Source organism: Micromonas commoda, chromosome 2, assembly GCF_000090985.2.
Source record: "Micromonas commoda chromosome 2, complete sequence".
Taxonomy (NCBI): Eukaryota; Viridiplantae; Chlorophyta; class Mamiellophyceae; order Mamiellales; family Mamiellaceae; genus Micromonas; species Micromonas commoda.
Genome location: NC_013039.1, coordinates 1,809,589 through 1,834,776, shown reverse-complemented (window position 1 = coordinate 1,834,776; position 25,188 = coordinate 1,809,589). Strand labels below are relative to the sequence as shown.

The 25,188-nt window shown below is 67.0% G+C and overlaps 5 protein-coding genes across 5 annotated transcripts; 2 read left to right on the top strand and 3 right to left on the bottom strand.

The window, feature by feature from the left end:
* Positions 1–443: 443 nt before the first annotated feature.
* APC5 (predicted protein) lies at positions 444–4,175 on the bottom strand (the record flags this gene model as incomplete). Its single annotated transcript, XM_002499772.1, has 1 exon — positions 444–4,175. The coding sequence occupies one exon, from the start codon at positions 4,173–4,175 to the stop codon at positions 444–446; it is 3,732 nt and encodes a 1,243-aa protein (XP_002499818.1).
* Positions 4,176–8,442: 4,267 nt separating this feature from the next.
* MICPUN_71665 (predicted protein) lies at positions 8,443–9,048 on the top strand (the record flags this gene model as incomplete). Its single annotated transcript, XM_002500264.1, has 1 exon — positions 8,443–9,048. A coding segment is annotated over one exon (606 nt), but the record flags the coding sequence as incomplete, so codon positions are not given.
* Positions 9,049–9,257: 209 nt separating this feature from the next.
* Positions 9,258–9,943, bottom strand: MICPUN_55668 (predicted protein; the record flags this gene model as incomplete). The annotated part of the gene is made up of 2 exons (XM_002499771.1): positions 9,258–9,732; positions 9,825–9,943. 2 exons carry the CDS (start codon positions 9,941–9,943, stop codon positions 9,357–9,359), a joined length of 495 nt encoding a protein of 164 aa, XP_002499817.1. The 3' UTR covers positions 9,258–9,356.
* Positions 9,944–10,044: 101 nt separating this feature from the next.
* On the bottom strand, positions 10,045–11,634 carry MICPUN_55669 (predicted protein; the record flags this gene model as incomplete). The annotated part of the gene is made up of 1 exon (XM_002499770.1): positions 10,045–11,634. One exon carries the CDS (start codon positions 11,632–11,634, stop codon positions 10,048–10,050), a length of 1,587 nt encoding a protein of 528 aa, XP_002499816.1. The 3' UTR covers positions 10,045–10,047.
* Positions 11,635–12,092: 458 nt separating this feature from the next.
* Positions 12,093–25,116, top strand: MICPUN_98657 (predicted protein; the record flags this gene model as incomplete). The annotated part of the gene is made up of 3 exons (XM_002500263.1): positions 12,093–12,203; positions 12,349–22,361; positions 22,656–25,116. The coding sequence occupies 3 exons, from the start codon at positions 12,093–12,095 to the stop codon at positions 25,114–25,116; spliced, it is 12,585 nt and encodes a 4,194-aa protein (XP_002500309.1).
* Between the last annotated feature and the right edge of the window lie 72 nt (positions 25,117–25,188).

The window sequence follows — 25,188 nt, the reverse complement described above, 5'->3', positions numbered from 1 at the left end:
GGTTCCACGGTCGCTCGATGTGATCTCTGAGCTTCTTCTTCCTAAGATGAGCTATATGAGCTGCGATCTTCGCCTCCAACGACTGAACCCCGCGAACGCTCCACACCGAGTCCCTGTACGCCTTGCTAACCTGCGCCAGGTTGAGCGTGTCCATCAGACTGAGCTTGGGCAGGATCTCCGCGGCGAACACGTCCGGCAGCTGCACGTCGAGCGCATCAAGGATGGTGATGGTCCCACGGCGCAGGTAAGTCACGGTATCGGACTCGTACTCGTCCCTCTTCCTCTTCTTCGCGTCCATGCCGCCGTCGCTGGTGGCTACGGGTGCGTCGGGTGACTGATGGCGGCAAAATATCTCTCGGACCAGCCAGCCAAAGAGAACTTCGCCGTCTCGGCGTTTGGCACACAAAATTTCACAACTGTCGATTCTCAGATTTCAACGTCGCTCACACGGCCACCGCCCGGGACGCCGGGAACGACCCGATCCCGCCGAAACGCGCCGACCCGTCCCCAACCCCAACCCCCCAACCCCCGACCCCGCCCACATCCCCAACCTCCGCCCGCCTCCGCCGCCGTTCGCACTCCCGCCACCGCCTCGCCGCCGCGTTGCGAGCCGCGACGTGATTGGGACCCATAGCCGCAAACGTCCTCGCCATGAGCTCGTGCGCCTCAGCCTCTTTCGCGTGCGCGCCGAGCGCCGCGCAACACGCGACGGCGTCCTCCAGGGGCACGAGCACCTCGTCCCACCCGCCGCTTGTCGAATCATCCGGATAAGAAGACGTTCTGGAAGACATTCTGGAAGAATCGAAATCGTCCGACCGACACGCGAGCGCGGCTTTCGCCGACGCCATTCGAGCGCGAGCCCTCAGCGCGAGTCCGCCGCGCGATAACAACGCGGGCGCGTGCGCGTCCAAAGCGTCTTTCGCCATGGACGCGTACCCGTCCCGCCTCCGCCTCTGCCCGACAGTCGTCGACGTCGATCCAACCCCCGCGGCGGACGCGGACATCGCCAGCCAACACTCCGCGAGCACGACGATGGCCGCCGCCCTCAAACCGTCGAGTCGGAGCGCCGCCGCCGAGTGTTCCAACGCGAGCGCGTGCTGCAGCGCCGCCGCGGGCGCGCCCGCGGCGAGGTGCGCCTCCGCGAGCGTCAGCGTCGCGCGCAGCGTCGCGTGCGTCAAACCCTCGCGGATCGAACCTTGAAAAGCCTCGGACGCGTGAAACACGGCATCGCCCAGCCCGCCGGAGATTAAACAGGCGTCGGCGCGCGCCCTGAAGGCTTCCACGCGCGCCTCCGGGTCCGTTCGCGTCGACGCAGGCGCGAGCGACGCGATGCGACGCGCGGCGGCGTCGCACGCGTCGCCGTCGCCCCTCGCGCGCGCGGCGTCGTGGTCAGTCGCGGCGGCGGCGGCGGCGAGCGCGGGGTCGGCGGCGACCTCCTCCATTCGGCGCTTTGGGAATCTCGCGGCGGCGATTGCGAAGACGTCGGCGGCGGCGTCCGGGCCGTGGTGCGTCGACGCGTGCCTCGCGAGCTGCGCCAGCGCGGCGGCGGTGTCGCTCGCGGCGGCGGAAGCCGCGTCCGCCTCCGCTTCGTGCGACGATCGGGTCGATCCGCCGAAACTCTCCGGAAACTCTCCGGGAACTACTCCGGGATCGTTGTCGGCGTCCGTCTCGTCGTCCCGTCGAACAAATCTCCTCGACGCGTCGCATCGGAGATGTCGAAGCGCGTGCATCCTCGCCATCGACGGAACCCCGTGCGCGTCCCACACGGCGCCGCACAACACGCTGCCGCTCCCCGAGAGCTGCTCCATCGCCGACTCGCTCCCGCTCGGATACCCGGCACTTAGCGCGAGACCCTTCGGCGGCGGATACAGCTCGTTCGGATTGGCGCGCTGCCCGTCGGCTCCCGATCTGCTCGCCGCCGCCGCCGCCGCCGCCGCCTGCGTCGTAGCTTGCGGCGCCGCGGCGCCCAGCGTCACCGCGTGCCGCAACGCCTCGACGAGCTGCGACGCGGCGGCGGCGGCGGCCGGGGGCGAGGAGGCGACTCTCCTGAACAGCAGCGCCGAATCGGCGGTTGATAAATCCGAGTCGCGCGTCTTCCCGGACTCCTTCTTCGACCCCCCTTCAGTTTCTAGACCGCGCGACCACGGCGCCGGGCCGCACGGCGGGCGCGACGCCCCGTGCCTCGCGCGAGCCAGCTCCCCGTACGCCATCAGGTGGGGTATTCGCAGCGTCCGCGCCTGCTTCGCCAGCCGTCGCAGCAGCAATCGAGCGTCGGCGGCGGCTTGAACGGCGGGGGGTTGCGTCGAAATCGAAACGCCGCGCCTTTCTTTGTCGCCTTCATCTCCCCCCGCCGCGCGCCACTCCTCCACCGCCGGGGCTCCCTCGGTGGACGCCAAGGACCCGGCGGTTGAGGCGCACAACGCGCAAAACGCCGCCAACGCGTGCGCCAAGCTCGCCTCGTCGCCGTTTTGCTGCGCCGTCCTCACCGCCTCGTTCAGAGCCTTGAGCGCCTCCCCGGAGTGGTGGAAGCGGAAGTGCGCGACGCCGAGAGTCAACAGCGCGGACTGCAGCCTCGCGCGTTGCGCGGCGGCGGCGGCGTCCGCGTGCTCCTGCGCCGTCGCCTCCCCCGCTTGGACCCCCGATTGGTTCATTTGAAGCGACGACTCACCAGCGAAGGCACCGGTACCAAAAATCTCCCGACCCCGCTCGAAAGCCTGACGCGGGTTCATCGGAAGTCCGAACGACGTTCCCGCGCCGACGTCAAGCGCCACGCGTCCACCCGCGGCGCGACCGTCGTTGGAATATGAACCGTCGGCATACGAACCGTCGCCGTATGTCGTGCCCAAGGTACCCGGGAGGTAGTCGAAGTGCCGCCGAGCGTGTTCCATCGCCTGGGTAAAATCTCGCCTGGACACGTGCGCGAGGTGTCGCGCCAGCTCGGCGCCCGGTACCTTGGGCGCCACCCGTTCGATGTCGTCCAGCGCTGACGTCACGTCGCGCGTCGATTCGTATCCATCCCTCTGGTCGACGCCGCGGCACCGGCGCGCGATCCACTCGCGCAGTTTAGCGTCGGGTCGGACGGCGACGTCGCGAAGACCGTCGCGGATCTGCGTCATCGACGCGGCGGAAAGATCCAACGCTCTGACGCTCGAATGCTGCTCGGACCCCGAAGGTACCCGAGAGACTCCTCCTCCTTGCGAAGGTCCCGTGGCGTTTCCGGGTCTCGGGTCCAGCGTCAGCGGCGCGAGGTGCGACCCGTGCAGAGCGCCCAACCGGCGTAGCGTCGCGTCATCCTCGTCGTCGCCGCGGAGGTCGACGTGCACTTCAACCCCGCCTTCACCGACCGCCGCCTCCGCCGCCGCCTGCCTCGCGTCCACCCTCAGCCTCTTGTCGACGACGTCCATTCTATCGCGCGCCGCCGCGGCGTCGACGTCATCGTACTCGCCCGCACCTTCGCGAACGTACGCGGCGAATACGCCGAAAACCCGGACGCTCCCCTCGAACGATTGCGCCTCGAAATCCGCGACGCACCGCCTCAGGAAGAGCCCCAGCGACGAGGATTCCTCCGCGGCGCCCGGACCGGGCGGGAAGGGATCGTAGCTCCCGCCCGGGTGGGATGGATCGTCGTCGTCGTCGTGCGCGCCGCGCATCTCGGCTTCGTGTCGCGATCGCGGCGCCACCTCTTGGATGAGCGCGGCGACGGAGTCGACGCCGCGGAGGGACGCGATGGCGTCGTCCAGGAGGTCCGCGAACGTCTCGCGGGAGTACGGGTACGCGTCGGTGTACGCCGCCATCGGGTCTTCGTCGTCGTCGTCTTCGTCGTCGTCGTCGTCGGGATGGCGGTGGGTCTCGCGGACCAGGATGGGGTGTCGCCGGAGGGATCGGCGAAAGGCGCGGAGGTCCGGCTCGCGGAAGCCGTCGGAGCGCGACGCCTCGCGCATGAGGACGGCCGCGAGCCGCCTCGCGTCCGCGGGGCCCAGCACGCACGGCCCGAGGCGGTCGCCCGTCGAAGGGTCCACCGCGCGACGCGACGGGCGATCCAGCCTCGACGCCTGCTCGGGGGAGACGCCCAGGCGCTCGGCGGCTCGCTCGTCGCGCGCGTGCGAGTGGACGAGGTACCGCGCGAGCGCGCAGAGCGCCACGCGATGCGGCGTCGGCGAGTACACCTGCGCCATGGTGCGAATGCGGTCCGCGCCTGCCGCCGGGGCCCTCCACCTATCGTCGCCGGGGCCCGGGCAATGCTCACCGGCGTTGTGGTTCCCGTCGGGCTGTCCGATGGATTTTTTTGAACGAACGGACAACTCGGTTAGATCGGTCTTTTTCTTTTTCCCGCAGGCCACACGCGAGCGTGACTGGCTTAACCGTAAACAGCGCACGAGTGGAAAGAATCGTGACTACTCGCCCGTCACGTCACGCGTGCGGGAAAAAGAACGGGACGTCGCGTCGATTTTTTTTCTCCACCCAGCGGCGTTTTTTCGGCGGCGACGTGATCGGCGGCGACAGAAGCGTCCGTCGGCCGCGCGCGTCTCTCCTTTCGTCCCCCCCGCGCCCCGGGTTCGCGACATGACCGCCAGCTTCGGCCTGCGCTCCGACGCGAGCTCGCAGGTGTACAGCGAGGACGTCGTCACCTACGCCGACCCGCGCGACGAGGCCGAGGGCGCGTCGACCCATTACGGCACCTGCGTCGGCCTCGTCTCGCGCGTCGCCGGGGACGACCCCGACGACGACGAGGAGGAGTGGGAGGACGACGACGAGGTCCCGGTGCCCGACGATCACGCGGAGGTGTGCTGGCTCCACTCCGACGGCACCCGCGTCGAGACGACGCCCAACGCCAAGCTGAGGGTGCTGGACAGGGCGTTCATCCACGGCGACGTCGTGGCGAGGGCGGCGAACGCGCTGGGTATCCAGGGCGTCGTCGTCGGCGTCAACGTCGACGCGGACCTGCAGTTCGCGGACGGCTCCAGGCACCTCGGGGTGTCCACGCGCAGGCTGACGCAGGTGCGGCACTTTCGGCCCGGGCACTACGTCGTGCATCCGGGCCTCGGGGGATGGGTCGGCAGGTGAGTTTATTTTTTTTATTTTTCGTACGTGTATGGGCAATTAGAATGACGTACGTCGTGTTTTGTTCACAGGATCGACGAAGTCGCCGACGACGTTGTCGTGAGATTCGACGACGGATCCGAGTGCGTGTTCCACGACCCCGACGTCGAGCGACTCATCCCCGCGGAGGACTCGTCGCTGTTCCCAGACGAGGAGCAGTGCGCGTACTTTCCCGGCCTGGTGGTGCACGCGTCGACCTCCGCGCTGCGATCCGCGACGTGGACCCGCGGCCGAACCAATCGGTGAGTTTATTTTATTTTAATCATCGTATGGGCAAATGGAATGACGTGGTTTTTTTTTGTTTTTTGTTTTTTCAACAGGCTCAACCGAGGGTCGAACAGGACGCACGTCGGCGTCGTCGCGGAGGTTCGCCCGGGGACGTTGCTCGTGGATTGGATCGCGCAACGCGACGTGTACGACGCCGGAACGGGCGAACGCGTCGGCGAGCAGCCGCCGGCGGAGCGCGTGGGGGTCGAAGGACTCTGGGCGCTGACGTTTTTCGCGCACACGTGCTGGCAGCTGGGCGACCGATGCGTGGTGGACACGCTGGAAACGAGGCGGAAGACGGACCTGTACGTGGAAGACCTCGCGTCGTACCTGCCAACCGGCGACGGGGAGGTGTACGAGTGCGGGGAATCGCCGGAGGAGGTGGCGGCGAGGCACGCGCGTTTGGACGAGTCGGTGATTGCATCGGCGACGGCTTCGATATTTCACGGCCCGGCGGCTTCCGTCAATCGGGGCACGTTTGCGGCGTTCGCGGCGGGTAAGTTCGACGACGTGAACGGTTCCGAGGGCCAAAGGGGTGGGTCGCGGGGTAACTGGGGCGTGGGTTCGAGGCGGCGGAACGCGCGGCGACAGGGCGGCGGGAGGGCCACGGGAACGACCGGTTCGGGCGGTGACTCACCGGGCGGTGACCCACCGGGCGGTGACTCATCGACGACGAACGTGAACCCCGATACGCCGGTGCCGCCGCCGATCCGCCCGTGCGCGGTCATCACCGCCACGCGAACCTTCGTGGACGTCCACTGGCAGGACGGGAGCGTGACGCGGCGGGTGCCGAGCGCCAACCTGGTCCCGATCACGCACCTCGGCGAGCACGACTTCCAGCCCGAGCAGTTTGTCACGCGGAGGGCCGAGGATGACGCGACGGACGACGCCCCGGACGACGCCCCGGACGACGCGACGGACGACGCCCACGAGTCGAACGCTTCGACCGCCGCCTGGGACCCCTGGGACCGCGTGGGACGCCGCCTGGGTGGTGCCTTGGGTCCCGAATCTTCGGCCGCAGCGACCGAATCTTTAGCCGCGGCGACCGAATCTTTAGCCAACGCCGAGTACCTGGAGCAGGCGATGGCTCGGTACGATCGGTACCTCGACGGGAACGACGACGACGACGACTCGGACGATAACGCGTTAACGTACAACGCCTTCGGCCGAGACCTGATCCGCGGCACGATCGAGCGCCTGCGTCGCGACGCGGATGAGCGGTGCGTTTATTTTTTTATTTTCGTATGGGCAATTAGAATGACATATTGTTTTTTTCACAGGGCGCCTCGGGGCGACCGCGTGGACATCGCTCGCGCGCTCGGCGCCACCGCGATGGACGTCGCGGGCGACGCTGGAGTCAGCTTCGACGAGGCCGCGTACCGTCGTCGGTTCATGTACGCGCAGGCGGCGTTGTATAATCTGGACGGCGGCGTCGTCCCGGGTGTCGACCGGGGCGTCGGCCCGCACAACCCCAACCCCCCGCCCGCGAAGGATAAACCCGCGGGGGTCATCGTGAGCGTCGACCCGTCGGAGCGCATCGCGAAGGTTCGCTGGTTGGAACCGGAAGTCGTCGGCGGGAACTACGTCCTAGACCCGGACGTTCCGCGGATCGAGGATGTGTCCGTGTACGACCTGCGCGAACACGGGGAATTTTCGTTCAGGCTGGGCGACATCGTCGTGCAACTCCCGGACGCGACCGAGGAGCGGCAGGAGATGAGCGCGCGGCACCTTCGGGAGCGAGACGAGTTGGTGGCCCGCCATCTTCGCGAGGTACAAGAGGAGGAGGCTCGCGCTGCTGAGGAGGGTGCCGCCGAGGAGGCCGAGGACATGCGCCCGCGGTGGACCCAGATTTCCGCCGAGGACATGCACCGCGCCCGAGGCCCGGACAAGGAGACGCTCGCCCAGGAGGCCCAGAAGGAGGCTGCGCAGGAGGAGGCTGCCGAGGAGGAGAGCGAATACGAGACGGGCGGGGAGTCCGACGCGGATGATGAGCCCATCCAATCCTCGCTCGGCTCCGAATCCGATGAACCCGAATCCGAGCCCGACTCGGACGACGGCGAGTGGCGCACGGTGCAGGACTCGCCCCAAACCGGATTCTCCGTCGAGCGCAACACCGCCACCGGCAGAGTTCGCGTGGTGCCCTCCGTGGACCCGAAGACGCTGACGTGGGTCGGAGAGGTAGTGGGCGTGAGCGACGGGTCCGTGCGAGTGGCGTGGGGGGACGGGTCCATCGCGTTCGCCAACCCGGCGACTTTGTACATCGTCAACGGCGACGAAGCGGATGGTGAAAATTTCGACGAGGAGGATCTCGGGTCGCTCATGGACGGGGACGAGTTCGGGGACGAATACGCCGCGGGGTCCGACGGAGGCTCGTGGGAGACGGACGGCGACGACGACGACGAGGAGGAAGGGGACGAGGAAAGGGACGGGCGAGGTCATTCAGGTGTCGGACAGGTGTCGGACATGGGATCTGTCCGACACGGTCCGTCTCCGGCGATGATGCACCCGGCGGCTTTGGCGTGGGGGAACCTTCGCGCGGAGGAGCAGGAGAGGTCCTGGCTGACGATGCACCGGCGCATGGCGGGCGCCGAGCCCGAGCCCGACGCCGAGCCCGACGCCGACGCCCCCGATCCCGAGCCCCAGCCCCAGCCCGAGCCCGAGGCCGCGCCGCCGCCGTCGACGTCCGCGACGGAGACCGGGGAGGCGCCGGCCATGTCCAAGGAGGACGCCGCTCGCGCGGCTGAGGCGATCGCCGCGGCGTTCAGGAACATGGGGCGCGGCGCGGCGGGTGCTGGGACCAGGGTGATCGACGCGAGTCAGCTCGCGGCGAGAACCGGGACCAGGGTGATCGATGCGAGTCAGCTCGCGGCGGCGTTGAACGTTCCGATTCCGGACGTTCCGATTCCGGTTCCGGCGGCGGCTCCGGTTCCTGTTCCGGCTTCGGCGGCGGCTCCGGAAGCGGCTGACGAAGAGCGATACTCGCGTTTCGAATCCATCTCTGGCGACTCCGGCTCGGACCACTTCTACGCCCAAGAGCCCTCGAGTGGCCTCGCCGACCGCAAGTGGACCAAGACGATCGCGAAGGAGTGGAGCGTCTTGAAGGACTCCGTGCCCGACACGATATGGTGCCGAGCGTACGAGGATCGGATGGACCTGACTCGCGCGGTGCTCGTCGGACCGGCGGGGACGCCGTACCACGACAACCTCTTCGTGTTTGACTTTCACTTCACGCCGTCCTACCCGGCGGAACCCCCGAAGGCGCACTACCACTCGTTCGGGCAGCGTGTGAACCCCAACCTGTACGAGTCCGGCAAGGTGTGCCTGAGCTTACTGCACACGTGGCAAGGGAAGGGCTCCGAGGTTTGGTCTCCGGAGACGTCGAACATGCTCCAGGTTTTGGTGTCGATTCAGGGATTGGTGCTCGTGGAGAAGGCGTACTACAACGAGGCTGGCTACGAGAAACAAGTCGGAAGCGAGGAAGGCGAGCGGAACAACGCCCAGTACGCCGAGCAAGCCTTCCTGGCCTCCTTGAAGACCATGATGGGACTGCTTCGAAAGCCTCCGAGGCACTGCGAGGCGCTGATCCGCGACCACTTCGCCAAGCGAAGGGACGCCATCCTCGCCGCGTGCGACGCGTACCAGGGCGGATGCCCCGTCGGCGTGTACGTGCACAGGGGAGCCGACCCGGGGGGTGCCGAGGGGGGTGCCGAGGGGCGGGGGGCATCCACCGGAGAGATCGAGCCCGTCGCGGCTGCGAGGTGCTCCAACACGGCGCCGCCCTCCGCGGGGTTCAAGCTGGCGCTCGGAGGGTTGACGCCCAAGCTTCGAAAGGCGCTGGACGATAACGCCGCGGCTGGGCCGTTCGGGCCCCCGCCGTTCGGATAGAAGAGAGAAACGTTAGTCTACTACGAATCGTTACGAATTGTCATGATACGACGGCGTCGCGGCGCGACGAGTCTTGGTGCAGACTCTTCCCGAGCGCCGCGCCTCTACCACTTGCTCTCCGGGATGGAGGCGTAGCCCCCGCCTCCGCCAGCCATAATAGGAGCCACGCCCGAGAGGTGGTCGCCGTACCACAGAACGCCCCATATCAACAGCGACACCCCGCGGGTGATCGCCCCAGCCATCTCCATCGCGAATCCGCAGATCTTGTTCGTGTTGGCGACCATCACGCCCCACCACATCTCGGCGTCTTCCCTGACGCCCGTGTAGTTTCGCATGAGCCGCTCGGCCCAGAACTCGTGCCAGGTGACGTCCAGCGCGACGAGGAAGACGAGCAGGGACGCGTAGGTGCGGAGCATCGGTCCGTGGCGGAGGTCCACGGCGACGATGCCAAACAGCGCGCACGCCACCTGACCGGGATGTCTGCGAGGGAGGGGGAAGGGGGGTGCGGAGATGGTCAGCGTCGATCGTTCCGCGGGTGTTTCTCTCTTCTCATTCGTGCGCGTGCGACTCACATCGTGCCGTACACGAAGGCTAGACACCCGACCATGCCGACCAAAACCTGGACGCTCAAAAGGAGTCTAGCGAGGCCGAAGAGCCTCGCGGGACCGAGGTCGAGCACGTCCTGCAACATCGTGTCCGCGCGCGTCGGCGAGTGAGCAGAGGCCGCGGATTCGCGGTAACCGAAACGGCACCTCCACGAAGGAAATAAGAGTTTAACTGAACTCTCATATTTTATCACATCACAAAATGAATTGCTGTCGCCACGAGCAGCAGCAAGAACCCTCCTCGAGCTACCGCATGATCGTCGTCGTCGAGGACGATTTTGGGCGGCGGCGAGGGTGGTGGCGGTGGCGGCGGAACGGCGGACGCGTTACTCCCCGAAGATTGGCTGCTGTTGGCACTGCTGGTGCTACTACTGTTGCCACTGCCGTTGTTGTTGCCATTGCCGTTGTTGCTGTTCCCGCCGTAGCTGCTGTTACTGCTGTTCCCGCCGTAGCTGCTGTTACTGCTGATGCTGCTATTTGCGCTCGACGGCGATGCAACCTCCGGTTTTCCGTACACCCGAACGTATCCCGGCTCTGTCGAGCTGTGGGTGTATGGCTTGCCCACCACCATGACCCTCCCATCCCCCGAGAGCGAGACATCCCTACCGGCATTCTCGGCGGTGCTGTTTCCGCTGAAATCTTCTACTTTGTCCCAGGACTGAGACCATTTGTACAAGCGCGCGAAACCCGGACCATTTACCGATGTCCCGCTGTACGGATGATAGCTGTCCACGCCGACAGCGACCATGGAGCCGTCATCAGAGATGGACACGCCTTTCCCAAAGAAGTGATAATAGTTGTGAGAAGTAGTTACCCTCGCCTGGCCCATGGTCATCAGACCGCCCAGCTTCCCCCACGTGTTCGTCGATGCATCATAATCATACACAACCACGTAAGGTTCGGCGCCGACCCCGGATCCTGCTCCACCGGTGTATGAATACCCGCTAGGTTCCACGACACCCGGCGCGCCGACGACTAGGCGCAAGCCATCAGCGGAAAGGGCCAGCGCTTCCCCGAAGGAAGCGTAATGCTCGCCGCTTTCGGTGTTGATGTCCCCTCCGAGTTGACTCCAATGGCCGGCCGCTTCCTCAAAAACCTTGACGAACCCGTTGGAGCCCCATCCAGTCCCGGTCCTCCCACCGAGTGCGACGCGTATCCCGTTGGCAGAGAGTGCGATGGCTTTCCCTCCGTAAAAAGAGTGGACTGGTGATAATGCATGCGAAATATTAGCGAGCGTCGACGACGAGAACACGTATGCGGCATCCGGAAACGACGATGTCTTCGTCAACGCCGCAAACCGCGTGCCGTCCGCTGACATCGCAGCAGCTGTAAAGAGGCAAGACCCACATGGCAGCGAGAAACTGACGAGGTCCCAAGTGGCATTGCTCGCCTGCCAAGAGTATATCCCGGCCGGATCGCCTAAGCTGGATACTGCTAATCTCGTGCCGTCCGCGGAGAGTGAAACGGACTGCCCGAAATTTGCATATAGCTTAGAGCCTTCGATTGCAGGGCCCATCTCCGTCCAGACGCTCGATGCAGCGTCGAGCCGATACACTTGGACGCGCCCTCTGTAATCGTTATAGCCACCGTACCTAGGTGCACCCACGGCCATGATGGTTCCGTTACGGTTCAGCGACACGGAGGAGCCAAACTGTTCACCGTTTTGCGTTCCGCCGAGTTCTGCACCCAGAGGTGCCCATAGGTTCGCCTTCGCGGGTCCGATGTGCGTCGCGAGCGTCGCGAGCGCGAGGATCACGACGAGTTGAGAAAGCCGCATCTTCCGGGGCCCAAACCGGGGCTAGGGTTCGAAGGCCCGAGGCTCGAGCGTCAGCGGGGCCGCGGGTTCACCCTCTCACGCACTCGCACGAGCACACGCGAGGCGAGATCAGAAAATCCGGGTTGTGGAAGCGGAGCACGGGGCGCGACGAAGTCAACCGCCTGCGTGGCGCTGGCGTGTGCGCTGGCAGACAAAAAACTCCTTGCACTTCACTCGAAGAAAACGACCGGCGTCAAAAATGCCAACGGACGCTCTGATAACATGAGTTCGGTGGGAAACTCAGTCGAGATTGACGTTAAGCATCCTATGCGTATCGCTACTGACTCGCGCATCTGCTCAAACCGTTAATAACGGAAAACGACGGCACCCTGCCTTTTGAACCGAGCTGACGCCCTCTTCCAGATCCAACAGACGGGCGCGTGAGGAGGTGCGCCCGATAGGTAGAGGCTGGAGGCGCCATGGCGGGCTTCCTCTCCGTGGTGTACGGGAGCTTGTTCCTGTTCCTGCTGTCCGTGCTGAAGCTGTGGCTGCTCAGCAGGTGGCTCCTGCCCCGGCTCATATCCTTCGTGGTGCGTCGTCGCGTCTCCCGTCTTTCTCCCATCGGATCGTCCGAACCGCCGCGTCGTCTCCCTTCCTTCGCGCGTCATCCACGCCTCGACTCCGCGTTCACGCCCTCACCGCGTCTCCCCCGTCATCATCCACCAATCGCGACAGGTGCGTCGATCGGGCGAGAGGGGCGTGGACATCACCGTCGGCGCCGTCGGCTTCCTGCACGTCCGCGACGTCGTGGTCCGCTTCCACGACGGTCCCGTCGAACGCGTCGTCGTCGGGGATCTGCTGTACACCGGTCAGTTGCTCACTTTGCTCGCGTGGCTCTTCGAGTTCGTGGGCAAGCGCGCCCGCGGCGTACGGCTCCGCGACGCCATCGACGACGAGACCTCGAGGGCGACGACCGCCGCGCGCGACGAAGCGTTCGACGGGACCGGGGCGCAATCATCACAGCCGTCGTCGTCGCCGCTCGCTCCGTCGGCGGGCGCGTTCATCGCCCGGTCCCGGTCTCTCGCGCGGCAGAGCTCATCCAACCCTGGCTTCGACCCGAGATCCGACCCGACCACCCAAAGTCTCGGATCCCCCGAGCCGGCGTCGTCCGCCGGTCGTCGTCCATCCAGGGCGTCCGCCGACGGGAGCTCCGGTAATTTCATGAACCTGAACGTCCCCGTGCTCGCCGCGGGGCTCCGCGTTAAGCTCCGCGGGGGACCGACGAACGGAAACCGGGAACGCGGGAATAATCTCGAGACGCGTCGAGACGACGACGAGAAAGGGTCGGGCGACGAAGACGAAGAGGGGAAGAGGACGACGCGCGCTCCGCCCCTCGCGTGGAGCACCTGGCAGCTTCTTAAAAACGCCGCGACGTTTGTTAAGATCACCGTCACCGACGTCGCCGTGGACGCGTCAGACCTGAACACCGCGTCGTCGTTAAGATCATCGTCGTCCCTCGCGGGGGTTCACACCGCGGCCAGGGCGGTCGTGGCGGCCACCACGGCGTTCAAAGGGAGGGGCGTGACGTGGACGGCGATGGTCGATCGCGTCGTCGTCGGCGCGCCGGCTGCGCAGCCGCCGAACGCAGCCGCCGGCGGCGGCGACTCGACGCGCGGGTACCTGCTGGACGCGCGCGTGGATATCAGCGCGAGGTACAGCGCGAGGGAGCGGCGCGCCGTGTGCGTCGGGGTGGAGCTCGACGTCGGGGAGGTGGACTTGGTGGAGGAGAGCGGGTGGACGCGACGGGGTTGGAAAACCTCTTCAAACTTTTTCGCAGACGGCGGCTTGGCCGTCTCCTCTTCCTCCGCCTCTTCCTCTTCCTCTTCCTCTTCTTCGACGAATACGGTGGAGGGGAGGCTGAGGTCCCTTCCGGCGACGGTGTCGTGTCGCGTCGGTCGAGTTCGCGTTCGGCGCGTCGATCGCGACGGTTCGGATCCCCCCCTGGTCGGTTCGGGTTCCGACCTGAGCGTCCGAGTCGCGCGGGCGACCAAGGAGGAGAGGGTGGCGCACCATCGTCGCAAGAACCGGTCGCTGTTTCCGGACAAGGAGACGATCGCGAAGATCACCGCACGAACCACGGTGGAGGCGCGTTGGCGATCGTTGGATCTCCGCGTCACGCACGAGGAGGATCGCGAGGACGAGGACGACCGGGATAAAACTCGACCAGGCCTAAACCTGGGCGTCGAGGCGAGGTGCACGTGCGGCGAGGCGAACCTCACCGCGCATTTCCCCCTTCTCGACGACGCGAACGGACGACGAAACGGTTCGCGAACGGATCCCAACGGTTCGATCCCAACGGTTCCCAAGGCGACGGTTCGCGCGGAGGTGCGGCGAGCGGACGGGTGCAACCACCCCGAGCTCGTCCGCGCCGTCGCGTCGGCGATCCGGTCGGTCGCCGGGCGGCCGGATGACGACACGAACACGATCGATAAACCTTTCCCATCCGTCCAAAAGAGCGGCGGCGGACGCCGTGATCGAACCCGCGCGCGTCCAGAGTGGACGTGCGACGCTACGCTGCGATTCACCGACGGAGTCCGGGTCAGGGCGCACGACGGGGACCGCGGCGTGTGCGGCGAGTGGCGCGCTCGGCGGTGGGAGCTCAGCGAGGACGACGCCCCGCTGTTCGGCTCCTGGGACGGGGACGGGGACGAAAAGTCGGCACCCGGGGACGGGGACGAGAACGAAACGGTTGGCGAGTCGAACCGTCAGAGGCGGCGAGTCGAACCGTCAAGGCCACTGGCGTCCTCCTTCGCGTTTGTCGTCGAGGGCCTTCGCGTGGCGCTCTCGCCCGTCGACGTCCTCTCCGACCCGCGCGCGACGCACAGCTGCGCGGCGCTGCGACGCGTCCTCATCGCGGAGCGGCTAGGGGGCAGTAAGGGTCCGGTGCCGCCGCCGCCGGAGCCGCCCGGTTCGTGGGCCACCGCCGCCGCGGGCGACGAAGGGACGAAACGTGAAGGGACGAAAAAAGTATCCGATGAGAAATCATCCTCCGAGGGCTTCGGGCGACGCTTCACGGAGTTCGCCAGGGACCTGGAGCTGATGGGCGCCACGATCGACGTCACGTGCGCGGACGCGGTGGCGCTGGACAGGAGCTGGCGGCGCACGATCGACTCCTTGTCGCGTTCAGTCGCCGAAGTGGCGCCTCATCGGGAAACCCCATCCGAGGATGGGAAAACCCCATCCGGGCGGCGGCGGGCGGCGACGTCCACGTCCACCGCCGTGACGCTCATCGACGCGTGCGCGCGAGTGCACGCGGACGCGCCCACCCGCGGCCATCCCGACGTCGACGTGACCTACGCCCCGTCCATCCCCACCAACTCGAAATGCGCTCTGGACCTGACGGTTCCGCTGTCGAGGGTCGTCGCGGACTCCGCCGGGTGGCGTCTAGAAACGTCCGGTTGGCACGTCACCTACCACGACGGCGTGTGCGCCGACGCGGATCCCGCCTGCGCGATGTATCTGGAAACGTCTGGAAACGGTCGCGCGGACCCGAGGGCGGAGAACGGCGCCACGAGGGTCTTGACCGTGGAGCACGGAGCCGTCGATTTCGACGCGGACGCCGCGAAGGCGACGGTGAGCGCCGACGGAGCGCGGGGGTTCTGGCAGCCGGATGCGCACTTCATGGCGCAGGAGGCCGTCGCCGCCGCGCGCGCCGTCGCCGCCGCGCGCGCCTCCAATGCCGCCTCCAACGCCGCCTCCGCCGAAGCCACCGAAACCGAGACGAAGGAGACGAAAGAGACGAAAAATCAGGCTCGCCGGTTCGCGTTGGGCTTGGACCTCACGCGCGTGACCGTCGCGCTCGACGTCACCCCGGGCGGCGCCGTCACCTTCGATACCAATCACCTCGCGTCCGACGACGTCCGCGTGTGTCCGACGCGTTTGTCCAATCCCTCCGTCGCGGTGAACGGGTACCGCGTGTTTTCCTCCGAATTCGCGCAGGTGAACCTCGGGGCTGACGCGTGCGAGAATTCCCCGAGGGTTTCCTCGCTCGGGTCGGAAGTTCTGGAAGCTGCGTCACCCGAGCGTCGTCGTTCCAGGGCGCGACTGACGGTCGGGCCGGACACGAGGCTCGCGCTTCCGTGGGGGTTGGACCTCGGGGACGCGCAGGCTGCGCTCGACGCGGGCTACGCGGCGCTGGTCTCCGTAGGCGGCTTGCCGTTTGATCCTCAAACGGCGAAATCGGAGGGGAAGGATTTGACCCAAACAAAACCCGAGAACGAGGAACTGGAGTTGACCCTGGAGGTGATCGGCGCGCTTCGCGCGGACGTCTTCGACTCGCCGCTCGCGCGGTGCGTCCGGGGCAAGTGCGCGGTTTTGGGACCCGCGCTCGCGTCCGCCAGGGCGGCGGAGGCGGCCAACACGCACACGAAAACTTTGGATAAGCAGGCGGCGTACGCTCGAAGTGTGGCGGCGTACGTCGCCGCGTGCGCCGCCACCGCCGCCGCGGATGATAAAGTCCGCGACGATAAACAACCCGGCGGCGATACGTCCGGCGCCTCGAACGGCGGCGGCGGCGTCCATCACGAGTCCGCGGCGCGGGTGACGATCGAAGGCGCGAGCGCGACGTTTGTGTTCGGCGGATACGAATCGTCGAATTCGGCGTTGGACGCGGCGACGACTTTGGAGGAGCTCAAGGCCGTTCCCGTGTCCCGCGCCGAAGCGTGCGCGATCGCCGCGGACGCGCCGTGGTCTGACGACGTGCGACTGAGGGTGTACCACGCCGCGAGGATGCGAATCGACGCGCGCGACGCGTCCGTCGACCTCCCCCTCTCCCCCGCGCCGATTTTCCGAGCCAGTCGGATCGTCGCGGAGGGCGTCGTCGTGACCGCGAGGCAGGCCACGGTGGGCACCCCCCCGGTTGGGTGCCCACCACCGCTACCGCTCCCCGTGGGAAGGCGCCGGTACGCCCCCGCGCGTCACCCCGAAGCCCCGCCCCGGCCGCCCGTGAAGCTCTACACCGACGTGGACGTGACGCTTGAAAACCCGGGGGGATGCTTCGCGGTTTCCTCTGAACCCGCGCTCGTGTCCCTCTCGCAGCAACTCGTGCGCGTATCCCCGCCCTCGAACGGGCACGCTAACGCGCCGGGGGGGCGCGGCGGGCGCGCGCGGCGAGACGCGGAGCGCGCGGCGGCATCGTGGGAGGCGGCGGCGAAGGGTTGGCCCAAGGGTCCGGGTACCGCGTGTTACGGCGACGCGGCGCCTTCGCTGCCTCCGTGGGACTTTTGGCGCGCCAGCTGGCGCGGGCGGGCGCGTGTCACCGCCTCCGAGCTCGCCTACGTCATCGACGCCAGACCGGCGCCGACGATTGCTGAGATTGAGGCTGGGCCCGTGGGATTGGAGGTTGGCGCGAGCAGGGTGGAGCTGGCGATTTCCCCCGGGGAGGTGAACCTGCGAGCCGCTCGAGCGACGCTGAGCGCGAGGGGCGGCGTCGGCACCCCAGGGCACGACCCGGACGACGAGCAACCCTCCGAGTTAAACGGATTCGGCGACATGGGCGACGTCTCGCTGGAGGAAAAATCGGGGTTATCCGTGTGCCTCGCGGTGGTGCCCGCGGTTGAGTTGTCCCTCGGGTTCGACTGGCAGACGCTCGGCGGTATCGGCGGCGGCGGCCAGGACCACCACAGGTTCGACCCAGCCACCGGCCTCGAGAGGGTTCCCATCGCGGGACAGCTCAGCGTGGGGTGCCACCTAAGTGCGAAAGCCACGCTGACGACCAAGGAACGCGCGCTGCCCGAGTGGAGGAACGCGGCCGGGTTTGGGCCTACTAAACCGGAAATTTCGCAAATTTCGCCGGCGTCGAAGGACCGGGTCGCGTCGCTCGCCGCCGCGGAGGGTGGGCACCCCAAAGTGGGCACCCCCAAAGTCGCCGGGATGGGCACCCCAGGGGCGGGCGGCACCCCCGGATCACTCACCAAGTGGAGCAGCGGCGACTTTTTCGCTCGCATCTCCGGCGGCGGCGGCGGCGCGGCCGATTCGACGGGTGGCGACGAAAAAGTGGGCACCCCCAAAGTGGGCACCCCCGCGTCGCCGTCGAGCCCCGCGTTCGCGTCGCGCGTCTCCGCCGCCGCCGCCGCCGCCGTCGCCGACGAGGCCAACACCCCGACGCTCATCGTCGGACCGAGGGCGCTCCGATGGCTCAGGCGGTTCTCGAAGGATCTCGTCTCGCCATCCGGAGCCGCGAGGCGTTCGTGGCGGACGCCGGCGCCGGGCGCGCCGCGTCGCGCGAGGCACCCGCTCGCCAAATCCATCGACCGCGTCGTGGACGAGGTGTCGTTCGACGTGGCGTGCGATAACCTGCGCGTGGCGCACCCGGCGGAGACTTCGTTCGATCCCGCGCGGGGTCTCACCGCGCAAGTCACGGGGCTTCGAGCCGTCGCCAGGCTGGCGCCCGCGCCGCCGGTCCGGGTTTCTCCGTACCCCCCCGCGGATGGGCTCATACGTGCGCCGCGTCACGAGCCGAGCTGCCGGCTGGACACGCTCGAGGTGGAGCTCGAGGAGGTTCGCGTGCTGCTCCCGCCTTCGGGGAACGACGGCGAGGTGCTCAGCCCGGGTGGGGGAGGGACGACCGGGAGGGGATCGCGGGGCGGCGCAGAATCAGGCAAGGTGGATTCGCCCGGGGGTACCACACCGGGCGAGGCGGTTTGGCGAGGCTTTGGCACCGGCGACTTCGACCAGGAGGCGGAGGGATACAAGGCGGTGATTGAGATGCTCGAGGGGAGGAGCGCGGGGGGCGCGGCGTTCGGCGGCGGCGGTTCGGATTCTCCCGGGGGTGACGGTTCGAATTCCCCGGGTTCGAGTTCCAACGGGCCCCGGGCGGCGGGCGGGTTCGGCCGGGAGTCGCGGTTCGCTCGGCGAAGGCGCGAAACCGCGACGGACCCGGCGCTGGTGCTCGAGACTCGGTCCGTGCGCCTGGTTCGAAGGGTCGACTCGCCCGCGTACCTGCTCGAGCTCGCGAGTGCCGAGTCGCGAGACGGAGGAAAAAACGGTCACAAAAACGGTCCGTCCGACGGGGGAGGGAGGGAGGGGAACGAACCCGGGGGAGGGAGCCCTGATTGGAGCCCTTGGCTGCACGTGACGGTGGAGTCGCCCCGATTGTTAAAGGCGGCTTCCACGCGGGACGCGCTGATCCAGTGGATACGCGACGCGTACAGGGCCGCGCTCAAGCCCAACCCGCCGAAGCGTTCGCTGACGTCCCTCAGGGAGCTCGCGTCGCGGCCCGACGAGACGATCGACCCGGAGACGGGGTTCAAAATCACAGCCACAGCTGGCGGGACCGGATCCGGCGAAAAAGACGAAAAAGACGAAAAGGAGAGCGGCTCGGAGCGGCTCGGGCTGCCGAACCACCTCCGTCCCGCGAGCAAGTCCAACGCCACGCACTCGTCGCAACGGGCCAAGTCCGCGAGCAACTCGCACATGGGCGTCGGATTATTCGATGACGATTTCGACCTCATCGACGACGGGGTGTTTGGCGAGATTATTGGCGACGCGGCCAAATCCACACCCGACGAGGAAGCCGCCCCCCGCGTCGCCCCCGCCGGTCGCCGATCGAACCTCTCCTGGGACGGCAGCCCTTTGTCGGCCGCGAAAGCGGGCGAAAGGGGACGCGATCACCCGAACGAGGCTGATCTCCTGTCGCTGCTGCTGTCGGACAAAAACGGTCACAAAAACGGTCCACCGTCCGACGACGAATCCGCGGGAAAATCCCCGAGCCAGCCCGAGTCCGCGGCGAGTTCCGTCGCGCACAGGCGCTCGCGTTCGGAGCTTCCGACGTCCCTGGCGATCCCCCCGCACCCGCGGGCGACGCCCGACGGACCGCCCGCCGACGCCGTCCCAATCGCGAAGGGTGGAAAACCGAAACGACCCGAGCCCATCGCCGAGGGTGGTAAAAACTTTGAGCCAAACGGAGCGTCGAATTCCGGAACTAATACATCCGGATCGACGAGCGGGCGCGAAGAGCGGGACGAGGAGGAGATCATGTTCGTGGTGGACGTGACCACGCCTCAGATCAACTTCGAGGGTAAGGACGCCTCCGGCAGGTTCCTCCTCGCGGCGGTGTCGGGGCGGGTCGTGGGGAGGCGCGCGAGGCGCCAGTTCATCGCCGCCGTCTCATCGCCCCGCTCGGATGACTTTTTCGCGCAATCGGGTTCCGGAGCGGCTTCCGGAACGGCTCCGAGCGACGGTTCGAATGGCGCGCTGTCGCCGACGTCGCCGACGGATTCGGAAACCGCCTCGGAAAACGTGCACTGGGGTCGCAGGGTCGTGGCGGTTCGTCTTCTGGACGCGCAGGCGCACGTCGCGCCCATGGACGTGGACGTGTACGCGGGCGTCCAGTGGCTCGACGAGTCCCTCTTTGCGCCCGGGGCTCCGGGGTGCAAAACGTCGGGATCTAAAAAGGCGCACTCACAACAAGAGGCGGCGCACTCGTACTTGCTGAGGCAGGTGTTCAAGCCGTGCCGCATGGACCTCGACTTTACCACGCACATCCCGGAGAAGATGAAGATCGCGAGGGGGGGCGGGGACGCGACCCCGAGCGGCGGCGGCGGCGGCGGAGGCGCGAACGGCGCCGACGGTAACCCTTCCGTCGGGGCACGCGGCGGCGGCGACGACAAGCCGGGGGCGAAATCCAAACGCAAGAGGCCCGAGGCGCTCACGGAGTTCGCGCTCCGTTCCCCCGAGATCGAGGCGGAGATGTCGTCCGATCAGTTCGCCGCGCTGGTCGACGTCATCGGCTCGATTTTCCTCGCGCAGATTCCCGACCCGCCGCCCCGCCCCGCCGCCGCCGCCACCGCGCTGTTAGCCGTCGAGGGGCGATCGCTGGTAGAGGGCGAGGAGCGAGCGTCCGCGGCGGTCGTCGCGGGGCCGCTCGCGGCGTTCCGCGTGGCCAGGTGGGCGGCGACGTGCGCGGCGGTGGACGTTTCTCTCGCCAAAGTCTTCGCCGAAAATTGTGTGCCGCTCGCGAGCCGGGCATCCCTTTCGGAAACTCCGATGAAGGCGGTAGTTTTCGACCGAGAGGCGTGCGTCAGGTGGTCGCGGCGACTTGCGCGGCGCGTCGAGGACGCCGAGCGCGAGGTGGACGACGCGGTCGCCTCGGCGGAGGCTCTCGTCCGACCCACCCGCCGCCGCCCCGCGATTAAGCTGTCCCTCTCGGTGGATACCTTTCGGTGGGCGCTTCGCGTGTCGGGCCGGACGTTTTTGGTGGCGAGGATAGAGCGCCTGACGCTCTGGCGCGAACGACACGTGGACAGCAGCGGCGTGACGAACCTGCGATGCCACGAGCTCGCGCTCGACGTGCCCCCGCCCAAGGTTCAGGGCGCGAGGACCGACAGGGCTTGGGCGGATCAGCGGGGCGCGTGGAAGCCCGTTCTCGCCAGGTGGGACCCGAGCGCTCAGGTCCCGAATAAACGCCAAACAAACGCCAAACAACCCGGACGATCCGACGCGCCGTCGAATAAACCGCTGGTCCGGGTCTCCGCGCTGAGGGCGGCGTCGCCACCCGAGGCGCCCATATGGGACCGCATCGAGGTTGACGTTCAGCCGTTTGATTTGCGCATCGAGCGAGACATGTACGACAGGCTGATCGCCTACATCTTCCCCGAGAAGAACTACGACGGCGGCGCGACTGGGGGACCCGGAAAGCATCTAGAAGGACACGACGCGTACGCCAGGAGCCTCACGGAGAAGAGGGAGGAGTGGCGCCGGAGGCACGGGAGCGTCTCCTCGGCGGCGGCGGCGGCGGAGCGGGGGACCCCCTCGAAGGCTACCAGAGCGTCGGAGAGGGAACGGTCAAAGTCGGAGGCGGAGGCGCGGAAAATCCTGCTGGGCACGATGAGCCCTCAGCGTTTCCCGCCAAAATCGCTCACGAACGCGCAATCGCACAAGCGCAGCAACACGTGGGCCGCGGACCTGTTCCAAGCCAAGGGCGGTACGAGCGGAGGGTACCGGGAGCTGCTCGAACCCGGCGGGAAAAACGCGAAGGCTTTTGGGGGTGACGAAAACGCCGCGGATTGGCGCCGATCCAGGCCGCCCTCCCTCGCCTTGATCGACGCGGACGTCACGGTCAACGCCGGTCAATCCACCGCCGGTCAATCGCGGGACGGTCAGTCCCAGTCGTCGCAGCAGCAACCCCAGGCGGAGGAGCACAAAAAAGTCGTCGTCCGCCACCTCAAGGTGAACGAGGTTCTGCTGCGAGTCTCCTACGACGGCAAGCCGCGGTCTTTCCACGAGGTTCGGCTGCTTCTGGACGAGGTGGTGACCAACCACTTCACCGGTCGGTGGAGAGATCTCATCGGTCAGCTCAAGGGGAACGTCGTGTGGTCGGTGCTAAAATCCATCACCGGTTTGCAGGGGCGGAGGCTGCCGGGAAACTCCGCTCACGCGGCCGCCGCGCCCACGATCGTCAAGGTGAATTCTCCCGTGAAGGGGAACAGCCTCCGCGACAAAGCCTCCGAGTCCGAGTCCGAGGATGCGTTCGGCGACGACGACGACGAGGACGAGGAGGCGGCCGCCGCCAACGCGACGGGCTCTGACGGCGGACAAAAACGGCTGTCGGACAAAAATGCCGAACCCAAGCGCAAGACGAAGAGTTTGTTCAAACGCGTCTTTGGGATCACCGCTTTCAAAACTGCCGCCGCCGCTTCGCCCGTGAGACCGTCGTCGTCCGCGGAGGATGAGCGCGAGAAGCTCGCGAGGTTGATGGGGGAAAGACGTTGAAGGACACGTAGCGACGCGGCTGGCCTATAATAGCGGCCAGCCGCCCCGACGATTCGGACGCGACAATCAAAAGACGAAACGAAAAACATTGCTCGCGGGCACCCCACATCCTCCTCCCTCACCTCCCCGCTCACTGGACGACGCCCCTCACTCCTCCCCGCACAATCTCTCCGCGTGATACGTGTACACATCCTCCGACCCCCCACCCGTTCGAATCGCACCGAATCTAGACCGAATCCGCACCGAATCTAGACCTTCATCGCCGCCTTGAGGAGCGCCTCCTTTCGGGCGGCTCGAACCTTGGTCTTATCCGCGGCTGCGCTGGCGAGAAAAGCGGCTTTGCTCTGCGCGGGCGTCTTCGCCGTCGCGAGTTGCGCCTCGAGCTTCGCCTTTTCTTTCGCGGAGAGCGCCTTGGTCCACTTGACGCACTCCTCGGCGAAAACGACCGCCGCCTTGGAGTCGGACGACGCCACCTTCTTCGGCGCGGCCGCCTTCTTCGAGGATTTGGACTTGGCAGCCGGCGATTGCTTGGCGGCGGCTGGGGCGGTCTTCTTGGGTTGGGCCGTCTTCTTGCCCTTCTTGGGCGAGGACGCGTGCTCGACGGTCGCCTGCTTGAGGGTCTCGGTCCACTTGAGGAACTCCTCCTCGGTGGGCTCCGCCCCGTGCTCCTCGACGTACAGATCGATGAGCTCCTCGAGGATCTCCTCAGCCTCCGACGTGATCGAGTCGGTATCGGAGTCACCCTCGGCCTTCTTGGACGTCTTCTTGGACGAGGATGACGTGCCGGTGATGGCGCTGAGGATGAGAACGATGACGACACCGGCGGCGACCGCCTCGATGGGGATCTTATCGAGCAGGTTCTTCAGCGCGCCGGGGAGCGCATCGGCGCACCCCTTGGCGAACGCGATCGAGATTTCAGCCAGGAGCATCGCCTGCTGGACGCCCTGCTCCAGAAGCGGATGGACCTCGGTCTTGGCCACGGAGATCATGGACATCATTGCCGCCATGATGGCGCGTGTTTATGTGCGTGTGTCGTGTGTTTCGATGCGCGACGCGCGTTGTGACCGCCGGGTCGGCCACCCGCGGTGTTTGAAAACCCGAACAACAGCTGCTCCGTGCTGTCACGAATCTCGGAAATCCCGAAACGGTTGTTCCCCTCGTTTCGCGTGGTCGCCGCCGCGACGGATGGAGCGACGAACACACACTCGCAGCGCCACCGCATCGGCCATGACCGAAGCGCGCGAACCACTCGCGACGGTCCAAGAGGCCGTCGAGCCCGCGCAGGCGGCGTCGCCGGCCGCCAAACCCGCGGCGCCCGTCACCGGCGCCCCGGCGCAAAACGAAAATGCCTACTCCGAGATTCAGCGAAGGGCGAAGGCTGGCAGCTTCTGCTTCGGCACCGACGACGACGTCAAGCCGACGGCGCTCCCGGTCCCCAAACCGCCCGTCGAACCCGTCGACGACTCCATCGCGCGCGTCGACCCGAGAACCTTAGACCTGAAGGACCTCCGCACCGCGTGCCGCGAGCGCGGCCTCCTCGTCGGGGGCGGCAAAGATGCGCTGGTCGAGCGACTCGTCGCAGCCATCGCCGCGGGTACGTGCGCGCCGATGCCGCCGCTCGGCGACGCGTTCGGCCACGTCGCGGGCGTCAAATCCCGACCAGGATCTAAGCGATCGTCCCCGTGCGCCGCCGCCGCCGCCGTCGCCGATGACGACGACGACGCGCCCGTCGCGCGCAAGATCGCGCGCACGCAGCACGCGGGCAACGCCATCTTCGCCGACGGCGATAAACAGACCCGCGACCCCTCGTGGGCGCCCAAAGCCGACGCCTTCCTCGGCGAGATGCTCTCGTCCCCGGCGAAGACGGTGACGGTATCCGAGGCGAAGCTCCGCGACCTGGGCGTCGGCCGCGACGTCTTCAGCGACGTCGCGTCACCATCCGCCGCGAGTCGCAAAGGCGCGCGAGAGAGGTCCGTCTCGGGCCTCCGCGGCTGCGACATCTTCGCTGATGACGTTGAAACGGCCAGAGAAACGGCCAAAGAAGAAACCGAAGCGACGCGGGCCAAGGCGAAGGAGGCCAAGGGCAGCGACATCTTCGCGGACTCGACCCCGGAGGCGGCGAAGGACGAGACGAAGAAGAAGGCGACGGGGCTCGGCAAAGTTTTCACTGGGGGAGTCGCGAGGGAGTTTGTCTCGTCTGTCACGTTCGGCGACGAGGACGCCGCGATGAATACTCTCGAAACTTCTCGAAACGCCAACTTTGGGCACAAGGCCGTCTCCGACGCGATGAAAGCGTCCATGATCGGAAACCGTCTCTTTGGCGACGGTTCCGACGAGGCGGAGCGAGAAGCGAGGGATGCACAGCTGGCGGCGGCTCGTCGCAAGGATGGCGTGGAGGCTCGCGTCATCGGCGGCGCGCACCACGACGGCCACGGCATCTTCAGCGCGGAGTGGACCACCGCTCGCACGGACGAGGAGGAGGCGGAGGCGGCGCTCGTGGGTGCGCTCGAGGAGGCGCCCAAGATTCGAATGGAAACGCCGGAGAGCGTCCGGAGGTTTAAGCCCATCGGGGCGTCGACGCCCGAGGTTGATTTTCGGTGGAAGACGGAGGAGGAGGAGGCGAGGGAGGAGGAGGTGGCGGAGTTTGTGGCGGGGTGCATCCAGCGCGTCATCGAGCGGGCGGCGGCGGTGGACGAGGAGGAGGACGCCGCGGGGACGGGCGAGGAGGCGTGAACGCATCGATCGCGATTGCCAGACGACACGACGGCGGCGTTTTGAGTTTGGACTTTTACTTTTTTACTTATA